This window comes from Tachysurus vachellii, chromosome 4, assembly GCF_030014155.1.
Source record: "Tachysurus vachellii isolate PV-2020 chromosome 4, HZAU_Pvac_v1, whole genome shotgun sequence".
Classification (NCBI taxonomy): domain Eukaryota; kingdom Metazoa; phylum Chordata; class Actinopteri; order Siluriformes; family Bagridae; genus Tachysurus; species Tachysurus vachellii.
In genome coordinates this window covers 31,798,140-31,810,639 of record NC_083463.1, presented here as the reverse complement: position 1 = coordinate 31,810,639, position 12,500 = coordinate 31,798,140, and the positions used below count along the sequence as shown (strand labels likewise).

Genomic DNA, 12,500 nt, shown 5'->3' with positions numbered 1-12,500 from the left:
ATCAACTGCTTCTGGTTTAAACACACATTGCCACAAAAGTTTTGGCACCCCAAATATATACATATAAGGTACTTGATATATTATATATAACTATCGTGTATTTTCTGTACGTACCAATGTTTTGTGTTTAAAGAATGTATGGAAACTTTTATTGTTATTATGTTTACACTAAAAAAGACTAAAAGTGCGCTGGAACAAGTAAAATTTTTTTTTACATGGATTGTATGTGCAGTTATAAATGTGTTTCAAAGAAGAAATAAACTAATAAAAGTGTTTTTATTTTCATTTTAAACGATTGTACTCTTTCTAAAATCCTCGTCTGCTGTGTGTTCTGTGCTTTAGGTTAGCATGTCCACTATAGTTTATAAACAACAACAAATGATGAAAACTCTCGATGCACTGCACCACGGTGGGGAACAGGGTGCAGATTTGGGACTCTGTATGTTAGGAGTTAAGTATACGGGATTAATAGAATTTTATAAAATGAAAACGAAGATTTTAGTCTTATACATAAATTTTATGATGGACATTGAATTGTCTTGACAATCTGATCATGTGATAAACGATCCTGTGATAAGAGTTCTAACTGATTTTGTTAGTCTGTTTTGCCCCCTAGTGGTAACATCACGTCAGCGCACATAAATATCTATATAATGGACACCGAAGCTTTTTTTTATATTTATAATTTGCTTACATTTTGCATTTACATTTATACATTTGTGAGATTATCTAAACTATTACACTCTATTTGGTCAAATTATACTTTAGTAATATATAGAAAGTCAGTTGTATCAGGAGAATCAATTGAATCAGTAAAATTATTTGAAAGAGTTGAATTAGGGTAATGAAATGTATCAGGGAATCAGTTGAATCAAAGGAAGCAGTTGAATCAGGAGAATCGGTTAAATTAGAGGAATGATTAGACTCAGAGGAATCAGTTACATCAGGAAAATTAATTGAATCCGTTGAAATATGGTAATGAGTTGAATCAGGGGAATCATTTGAGTCAGGGAATCAGTTATATCAATTGAATTAGGGGAATGAGTTGGATCAGAAGAATTAGTTGAATCAGGGGAATCAGTTAAATAAGGGGAATGAGTTAAATTGGGGGAATCAGTTAAACTAGGAGAATGAGTTGAATTAGAGGAATAAGCTGAATCAGAGGAATCAGTCAAACCAGGGGAATTAGTTTAATTAGGAAAATTAGTTGAATCCTTTGAAATAGGGTAATGAGTTGAATCAGGGGAATCAACTGAATCAGGGGAACCAGTTGAATCAGGGGAATCAGTTGAATCAGGGGAATCAGTTGAATCAGGGGAATCAGTTGAGTTCTGCAATAATATTCTATGGGCAGATGAATCAAAAGTAAAACCTTTCCGGGGCTCCATTTACTCATTATTACGATATAAAATCACCAGCTTTTGTTTTTGTAACTGTAAAGTTTGACAGACACTCAACATATTAATGAAGGTGTTTCTTTATTATGGCTGGAAGGACTCTCCAGTGTCAGTGCTCTGTAACAGACAGAAGTAAAGTGAAATATTCAGGACAGAACAGTCTACACTTCAGTAACATGACCGTTTTAACGTAGTGTAATGTGTGTCAGGTTGTACAGTATCACAACACCCTGTCCTGGATAGGTTTCCTATAACAACACAACAAAGTTTGATTCTTTATTCTAGTGTGAAACACTGAGTCGTTCTGTTCCTGGGTGACATTTATGATTAATAACGTGGAAGAGGAAGTCACTATTTTCTCCTGTCTAACCACACTGCAGACAATATCTCACAGTGAGGAGTATTACTTCATTTATCCTACATCCAAGAGTGTTTCACATGTAATGTGATAAATTGTTTGTTTGTTGTAAATTATAATTTGATCAATTGTGTTAATTTGTGTGGGGCACGGTGGCTTAGTGGTTAGCACGTTCGCCTCACACCTCCAGGGTTGGGGGTTCAATTCCCGCCTCCACCTTGTGTGTGTGGAGTTTGCATGTTCTCCCCGTGCCTTGGGGGTTTCCTCCGGGTACTCCGGTTTCCTCCCCCGGTCCAAAGACATGCATGGTAGGTTGATTGGCATCTCTGGAAAATTGTCCGTAGTGTGTGATTGTGTGAGTGAATGAGAGTGTGTGTGTGTGCCCTGTGATGGGTTGGCACTCCATCCAGGGTGTATCCTGCCTTGATGCCCGATGACGCCTGAGATAGGCACAGGCTCCCCGTGACCCGAGGTAGTTCGGATAAGCGGTAGAAGATGAATGAGTGAATGAGTGAGTGAGTGAGTGAGTGAGTGGTTTTATCCTCATAGCAGAACATCGGGTTGATGCTGTGTGTCATTTGGTATTACTTGGTATATTATATTAAATTACATCTAGCAATTTCCTGAACGGTTTGTTTTTTCTTTTTTATAATCATAAATAATATAAAAAAAATATAAACATCAATATGACCAATGATCAATATGTTGTTGTTTTTGTTTTTGTTTTTTAAATAATGTAAATTTAAGAATTTCTGATCACACATCATGTAACGACACAGACACACGTACAGGTCGAGTTTGATTGCCTTAAATGGCATACACACACTTCCTTACATGTCACACACACACACACACACACACACACACAAAGCCGTCCTTGTCGGTGTGTTTCCCATCGCAGCTCTGATAGCTGCACAATGTTTCACACGAGGAAGTTGCCATGAGTCGGTTGCTGGCTAGTTCCTCTTTGGATCATGCTAACACACACACATACACACCTCATTGTCAGTGCAGTACACACACACACACACACACACGCACGCCTCAGTCACACAGTGCAGTACAGAGACGTTCCACCCGGCCTCAGTCTCAGGTAAGTGTCAGTCTGACATGTTTAACACAGGTCTTAGGAGTAGCTTGTGTAAGAGTTTGTGAGTTTTACACAACACTGGATTGTAATTCTACCTTTTTCTTAAACGTTCTAGAGGTGAATTTCATACTTATTGGAATCTTTCAGATGATTAAATAAGAGAAGTGAAAAAATGTGTGAATGAATAATTGTATAAAACTTTGTACTCTTTGTAAAAATTTAATGAATGAATGAATAAGTTAATGAATGATCTTGTACAGATAATGGAATAAATGATCAAATAATAATAATTATAATAAAATAATATGAGTGAAATGAATGAATGACGTCATTATTACTCCTGCTCTAGGGCTTGGATGTGAATGAGTGAATGAGTTTACTCATTTTACATGTGAAAAATGAAGGAATGAAGGACTGAAGGAATATATACATGATTAATTTTACAGAAGATGTGAATGGATGAACGAACAAATATGAACAAATATAAAAGCAAATAATCTTTTGAGTAAATGAATAGATGAATGAATCAATAACTGTATGAAGAATCACATACAGAGGTGTGTACATGAATGAATGAATTAATTAATGACTGAATGAACAAACGAATGAACGAACGAATGAATGAATAAATGAATGAATTGTTGAATCATTTTAGAAAAATACATGTGCATGAATTCTAATTTTGTGTATGTGACAATTGGAAGGACGAATGAATGAATGAATGAATGAATAAGAAATGGATGAATGCATGAACAAATTAATGATCTAAGACAAGTGAAGAACTGTGTGAATGGATGAATTAATTATGTTTTACAGATACTGACACCTTCACCGGTGGAGAAAACATGTGAAGAGATGAAATAATGATGTTTTACAAATGAATGAATAAATTAATGAATGAATGGATGAATGGAAAGATGGATGTGTCAGTGATTAAACAATTGTGTAAGTAAACAAGTCTTGTGCAAGTAGATAAATTAAATAATACGTTATTAACTAGATGTATGGACGGACGATTGGACGAACGATGTGAAAATGGTCTTTGCCTCTGGACTTGGTCCAAGCTCCACAGCAGCTTTCATGAAACCTGCGGAGTTTAGAACAAGTACAGCGTCTCAGACACGACGACACGTTACCCACAATGCATTTCACACGTCTCCTTCGCGACTCTGGCTGTTGAGAGCGAACCACCGGATGTAGGTGTGTATCGCTACATGATTAGCTCTGACGTGTTCAGGTCAGTGGTGTGTGACCTCACAACATCATGTCATGTGTTTATCCAGAGCTGCGTGTAATACGTCTATCTTAAACCTCTGTTACGCACATCAGGGAAATTCCCCTTCACACTTCCGCTAACTTTTTACAGCAGTGTAACTTCTGCAATTCTGAGGACTTTAGGAAGTCTGATTTCCTCAAATCTCTGGAGAAATCTGATCTGTTTTGGTGCAGAATCAGACCTACAAGTTGAGTCACAAAGCTTTTGTTGTCGTTTTGATCGTCTACATCTGACGCAGTATCTGTACTACAACAGACAAGTGGTGCTTCCATCAAAGTCTTTCATCTCTTCATCCGTCCGTCTATTCATACTTTCATTCAACCATGAGTATATCCATCTGTCCATCCATCCATTCATATAAGAACCCAGTGATTATATATGTAGTTTTATATATGATTTATTATCTCCATCCATCTGCATCTCCATCCATTCATTAATCCATCCATCCATCAGCACATTCATTTATATATGCAGCCATTCCTCTACATTCATCAGTATAATCTATTCATACATTCATTCATCTGCCAATCTGCCACCACCCATCAGTACATCTAGACATCCATCCATCCATCCATCCGTTTATGCTCCCATCCATCCATCCATCCATCCATGTCCACGTTTATACATTTAACAATCTATCCATAATTCACCTGTTTACCTGTTCATCCGTCCGTCCATCACTACATCAATCTACACAATTCTCTACATTAATCCATCCATCCATCCATCACTCTATCAACATGAGGGAAATGTTCAGTGTGACCTTCTTGTTTTCAGTCAGCTCACGAGACACGTGAAGGGTCGAGTTTGTCAAATCACAGGTCAAAGGTCGAGTATAGAGTCAGTGTAAGACCTGCAAACTGTCCACCGGGTGAATTTTCTTACTGTTCGTATCTTATCGCCATGACGACGGATCAAAAACGGTGTCGAGCTGAACAGTAACAGATCATCATCTCCGAAAACATCGTAGTGGTTAAAGAAATCACCTGATTTAGATGTTTTGATGTCGATATATTTTATACAAACATACTAAATAAAAAATACTTTATCGGAATAAATATATTATAATTTTATGGTATTTATTTGGCTGCTTGTTTTCGAGCTGTTTCAATTTTAAAAATGTAAAAATTGTCAGAAGGTTAAAGACGAAATAAAAATGGAGAAAGAAACCGGTGTCATTTTTCTTGATTTATTGGTCCACTATTTTTATACATGCCACCATAAGAGGAGGTGTGACAGGAAATGTGCATGTATTACACACACACACACACACACACGCACGCACACACACACGTGAGTATAACACTGTTAGAGCACTGCTCTCTCCAAAAGGAATGATGTAGTGCTTCTCCTTCTCTTCTCCTCCTCCCTGATCAGACAGATAGGAGGAGCCTGAGCTTCCTGAGTGAGGCAGATCTCCATACATACTGCTTTCATTTATTTATTTATTTATTCTTTTGATAAAACCAGACCCACTGAAACCATAAGATAAGCCACCAGCACCACAGGGAAAGCCCCAGACTGGTCCTGGATCAGCGTGAGGACTCGTTGTGCTCGTTATGGTGCCGTTAGTCATCCACGGTGATGTTGCGGAACAGGTAGGCCATGGATTCTCCGTTATGTGTGCGGCGGATGGCTTCGGCCAGAATCATACTGACGTCCACCGTCTTGATCTTGGGACACTGAAGCTTCTGGAGCTCATGGGGGACCGTGTTGGTCACCACCACCTGTGTGATGAAGCAGAGATACGATCGTTACCTCGAAGCTGAACACAGGTCATGAACATGAACATCCAATAAATTCTCTCCTTCACTGAAACCGCCTCCAGAAACACAGTGACATCAGGAGCGACTGATTTGTATAACAGTTCCTCAAGAAAACCGGAGTCACTCTTCCTGTTTCTCAGCTTGCTAATTCACTCGCTAATTTGACTGCAGCTAGAAGTTTAGCACAAACTATACTGTAGCTCAAACTACACAGTTTCACCTTCACACCAGCATCGTTACTCGTCGGCGCAGGACGAAAGTGTCCTCACCTCGTCTATAAGAGACTCCTCGATGAGGCGCGGGGCTTCGGCCGAGAGCAAACCGTGAGTGGCCATGACGTAGATCTTATACGCTCCTCTCTCCTTCAGGATCTCCGCCGCAGCCACAAAATCCTCCACGTCATCGATGATGTCATCCTAAAATATAGATCCACATTAAATTTTCTTAAAAGTCTCACTCACTCTCACTCACTCACTCACTCACTCACTCACTCACTCACTCACTCATCTTCTACCGCTTATCCGAACTACCTCGGGTCACGGGGAGCCTGTGCCTATCTCAGGGGTCATTGGGCATCAAGGCAGGATACACCCTGGACGGAGTGCCAACCCATCGCAGGGCACACACACACACTCTCATTCACTCACGCAATCACACACTACGGACAATTTTCCAGAGATGCCAATCAACCTACCATGCATGTCTTTGGACCGGGGGAGGAAACCGGAGTACCCGGAGGAAACCCCCGAGGCACGGGGAGAACATGCAAACTCCACACACACAAGGTGGAGGCGGGAATCGAACCCCGACCCTGGAGGTGTGAGGCGAACGTGCTAACCACTAAACCACCGTGCCCCCTCTTAAAAGTCTTATCATTTTTATTTAGAACCTGATCTGTCTATCTTTCATTTGAACCATTTGTGTATTTGTGTGTTGTTATTTTACTATGTATTTATTTTTATTATTAGGAGCTTTAATGACACACAAGCTCTAATTACATCAATACACAATTATAATTTATTATTAATTAGTAACTAATAATAACTACTAACTATTCATTATAATAATTAATTAGCATCTTATCAGCGGAACTGCTTCATTTAGATCACGTAGATTATTTTTGTAAACGAACTGAAAGAGGATTTCCATTTTTCTCACCAATTATTTATTTATTTATTTTCATTTAATTTTTTAATTAAATTTCTCTGAATGATTTTGAAGATTAATAACTGCAAAAAAAAAAACACACGTAGAAACTGTCTGATTTGTATAAAGGCAAATCTTCGATTTTGTTGACTAAATAAACAACTAACGACTGAAGGCTATTTCCGTTGAAACTCTTGACTTCCTCTAGTGGTGTGACTCTGCCATTACACATATGGAGTTTAAAAAAATAAAGAATGTTACGAAAAGAAATCACAATATTAAAATAATAAGCAACATTCTATAAGATATAAAGGCAGTTTGTACAACAATAATACACTAGCACTAGGATGAGTGTGCGAGAGTGAATGATACGTACAATAATGATGGCGATTCGACCCCCGACGTCTCCCACCACGGTGATGGGCGGCTTCTCCTTAGCCATCAACACTGCACGGGAACAGCAAAATGAAATGAAAATAAACTTGTTGCATAAACAGGTGATTTATGCCTAAACCCACACCCATACACCTACACACACACACACACACTACTGCTCCAGGATTAGCCATTTAATAATAAAATAGATTTCCAAATTCGACAGAATTTTCAGTGTGTGGTTTTAGAGTAGTGTGTATGTGTGTGTGAAGTTTTTTCCATCACCTTCTCCAACCCCATTAAAATCCAGCAATAAACTCAAATAAAATCCAGTTACACCTCAACAAACTCACACCACATCCTGGTTTAAAACAGCCGACACGAACAAACAAAAGTAAACGCGAATCTATTAGTTTGCACGAAGGAAAGATCTCGAGTTCTTCTGATCGTTTGTGTTTATAAAACGTGAGGAAACTTTTTAAGCAGGTTTTACTGACATAAGCGGGATACAGACTGGAGATTTTAGCTCATCGCCCTGAGAACATTTTATTTCATTTCTTATACGTACAAATAACCGGACGTGGTTAAAAAAAATAAATAAAAGCTTATGCGACGTCATCAGTACGAGGACGAAATTTGGCTGGGAAAAGTTCAGTAAACTGTGTTTCAGACGTTTCAGACACGCCCACCGTTGCACCTAACTCCGCCCCATCTCAGTCTGATACTTTTATAGTAATTAAAAAATAAATCCATGCAACAATTCTATAAATATCAATGACAAGAAACAAGATAAAGACAGAACAAACACCGGATGTTTTTAAAGTCGCTGTGCTTTCTTCATCTGTTTGTGTTATGTGAGTAATCACATCATATCATCTTCTCATGTGGGTGGAGCCAATCATGTGACCTTCTCAGGCAGAGAAATGTCGAAAGACTATTCTTATTATTTCTCGTAGAAGCGAAAATTACCGACTTTAAACATGGGCACGGCTTTGATTTCCTGCCCGATTCTTATTGGCTGTTCCTCACCATGAGAAAATAAAACCAGCGATTTGTGGCGTGCAGGATGACGAAGTATCGTAGGTCCTGAAAAAAAGAGTCTACTCTAAAAGTGGATCTACGGTCGTGTTTGGCCTACTGAGGCCACCGTAGATTCAGGGGGTGTGGTTTTTTGGGCACACGGGCAAGAAAAAAAAACGAAATCCGAACACATTCTGTACATGCGTCAGGCTTAAAATATGAAGAGAGACAGAAAGAACAGCCCTAAAGCCAAACACACAGACTGCAGCAGGTCATGCATTTGCAGCACACAGCAGAGGAGACGCTCGACTCCGTACTTGGAAGCTCGATGCCAGGGAACGGAGCTTGATATTTCCCTGTGTGGCCGACAGATAAAGGAGGAGGACTGGTTAAATAAAGCATGTTGATAAACACTCAGCCAGAGCAGAATTACTGCGGAGGATTGTTCTAGACAGTCCACACACTCACATCATCTGATATCTGGATTTATAAATAACCAGTTTACACAAACACAATATTGTTAACTTCAGACATCTTCATGGTGTAATTCGACCTCACAACTTCACTTTACTCGTTTCGTCACACAGGATTTCTACAGGAGGAGGAGCAGCTCTTACACGGCAGCTCGAGGCCCGGAGGTCCACACGAGGGTCTGATCGCCGGAGGAGAGTGTCGACCGTCAGCCAGATCAGACTCGGATTGAGCTTCACCGTGGATTACTGCAAGACCCAGTCTCAGGCGCTCGGCGTATGACTGAGCTCTACACACACACACACACACACACACTCATCAATGGACATTCAACGCACACACGCACATAAACGAACACGGACACACACACACAGACATTCAGATGAGCACACATACACACACACACACACACACATCAACAAACACAGACACACACAGACATTCAGTTGTGCACACACACATCAACGGACAAGGACACACATCAACGGACAATTGGATGTGCACACACAGAGACACACATAAACACACAAAGACACCAACACACAGAAACACACAGACAAGAACACACACACACACACACACACAAACACACACAGAGACAAGAACACACGCACACAGACAAGAACACACACACACAGATAGACAAGAACACACACACACACACACAGATAGACAAACACACACAGATAGACAAACACACACACACAGACAGACAAGAACACACACACACAGACAGACAAGAACACACACACACACAGACAAGAACACACACACACACAGACAAGAACACACACACACACAGACAAGAACACACACACACAGACAAGAACACACACACACAGACAAGAACACACACACACAGACAAGAACACACACACACAGACAAGAACACACACACACAGACAAGAACACACACACACACAGACAAGAACACACACACACACAGACAAGAACACACACACACACAGACAAGAACACACACACACACAGACAAGAACACACACACACACAGACAAGAACACACACACACACAGACAAGAACACACACACACACACAGACAAGAACACACACACACACAGACAAGAACACACACACACACAGACAAGAACACACACACACACAGACAAGAACACACACACACACACAGACAAGAACACACACACACACAGACAAGAACACACACACACACAGACAAGAACACACACACACACAGACAAGAACACACACACACACAGACAAGAACACACACACACACAGACAAGAACACACACACACACAGACAAGAACACACACACACACAGACAAGAACACACACACACACAGAGACAAGAACACACACACACACAGAGACAAGAACACACACACACAGAGACAAGAACACACACACACAGAGACAAGAACACACACACACAGAGACAAGAACACACACACACAGAGACAAGAACACACACACACAGAGACAAGAACACACACACACAGAGACAAGAACACACACACACACAGAGACAAGAACACACACACACACACAGAGACAAGAACACACACACACACAGAGACAAGAACACACACACACACAGAGACAAGAACACACACACACACACAGAGACAAGAACACACACACACACACAGAGACAAGAACACACACACACACAGACGAACACACACACACAGACGAACACACACACACAGACGAACACACACACACAGACGAACACACACACACAGACGAACACACACACACAGACGAACACACACACACAGACGAACACACACACACAGACGAACACACACACACACAGACGAACACACACACACACAGACAAGAACACACACACACACAGACAAGAACACACACACACACAGACAAGAACACACACACACACAGAGACAAGAACACACACACAGACGAACACACACACACAGACGAACACACACACACAGACGAACACACACACACAGACGAACACACACACACAGACGAACACACACACACAGACGAACACACACACACAGACGAACACACACACACAGACGAACACACACACACACAGACGAACACACACACACACAGACGAACACACACACACACAGACGAACACACACACACACAGACGAACACACACACACACAGACGAACACACACACACACAGACGAACACACACACACAGACGAACACACACACACAGACGAACACACACACACAGACGAACACACACACACAGACGAACACACACACACAGACGAACACACACACAGACGAACACACACACACAGACGAACACACACACACAGACGAACACACACACACAGACGAACACACACACACAGACGAACACACACACACACAGACGAACACACACACACACAGACGAACACACACACACAGACGAACACACACACACAGACGAACACACACACACAGACGAACACACACACAGACGAACACACACACACAGACGAACACACACACACAGACGAACACACACACACAGACGAACACACACACACAGACGAACACACACACACAGACGAACACACACACATGCTGAATAAATAAGCACAAGGTAAACTGCAGCACATTGCCACACACCTGCACACCTGCGCTTTACCTTTTGGCAGCTGACGGTGATTTAGCAACAATAACAGCGTTTCTGAAGTCGGGGATCTGAAGAGGAACAAAAGCAGAAGAGAGACGATTTATGTCAGAAAATGAAGAAAGGAAAACATTTAACTCTCATTAAAACTGTGTGTGAAAGTTCAGAGAAGAAAGAGGATCAGAGCGAGTTGTAACGTCATGAGACTATAATCAGATTTATATACAACAATAATATTAATATATCAGCACAGTGACATTAACACTGCATCAACATTAACACTGCATCAACATTAACACTGCATCAACATTAACACTGCATCAACACTGCATCAACATTAACACTGCATCAGCATTAACACTGCATCAACATTAACACTGCATCAACATTAACACTGCATCAACATTAACACTGCATCAACATTAACACCGCAGCAACATTAAACACCGCAGCAACATTAAACACCGCAGCAACATTAAACACCGCAGCAACATTAAACACCGCAGCAACATTAAACACCGCAGCAACATTAACACCGCATTAACATTAACAACGCATTAACATTAACACCGCATTAACATTAACACCGCATCATCACACTGTTAATATTGAACTTTAAGTCAACAAGCCGACGGTTTAAGTCTTTAGTTCATGAAAGATGTTTCTGTCTGTTTTATGCTGTAAATATCAAGTATTTATAGAGTAAAAGTTGATGTTTAATAACGGTGATGTTCTCAGACCCACAGACAAGATCTTCATCAGATCTGAGCTTCATCAGATCTGAGTTTCATCAGAACTGAGCTTCATCAGAACTGAGCTTCATCAGAACTGAGCTTCATCAGAACTGAGCTTCATCAGAACTGAGCTTCATCAGATCTGAGCTTCATCAGAACTGAGCTTCATCAGATCTGAGCTTCATCAGATCTGAGCTTCATCAGAACTTCTATCTGCTCTTTGATGGTAAAAACATTCACTAAGGCGAAAACGTCATCTTTATTGTTGACG

At 40.7% G+C, this 12,500-nt stretch overlaps 2 protein-coding genes across 4 annotated transcripts in view; one reads left to right on the top strand and one right to left on the bottom strand.

Annotated features, from left to right (window-relative positions):
- Positions 1-292, top strand: part of LOC132844059 (GTP-binding protein Rhes-like) — a 1,562-nt gene extending 1,270 nt beyond the window's left edge. The window contains exon 1 of the mRNA XM_060867220.1: positions 1-292. This exon is cut by the window's left edge and continues 1,270 nt beyond it. The gene's annotated coding sequence lies outside the window, so the exon portion shown is untranslated.
- Positions 293-5,296: 5,004 nt separating this feature from the next.
- Positions 5,297-12,500, bottom strand: part of LOC132845013 (phosphoribosyl pyrophosphate synthase-associated protein 1-like) — a 13,342-nt gene continuing 6,138 nt past the window's right edge. For all 3 annotated transcript variants that reach the window (XM_060868982.1, XM_060868983.1, XM_060868984.1), the window contains 5 exons: positions 11,511-11,566; positions 9,046-9,188; positions 7,410-7,480; positions 6,157-6,303; positions 5,297-5,848 (listed from right to left, as the gene is read on the bottom strand). In XM_060868982.1, coding sequence (XP_060724965.1) covers positions 5,690-5,848; positions 6,157-6,303; positions 7,410-7,480; positions 9,046-9,188; positions 11,511-11,566 — 576 coding nt within the window. In that variant the 3' untranslated portion in view covers positions 5,297-5,689. The remainder of the gene's footprint in view (positions 5,849-6,156; positions 6,304-7,409; positions 7,481-9,045; positions 9,189-11,510; positions 11,567-12,500) is intronic.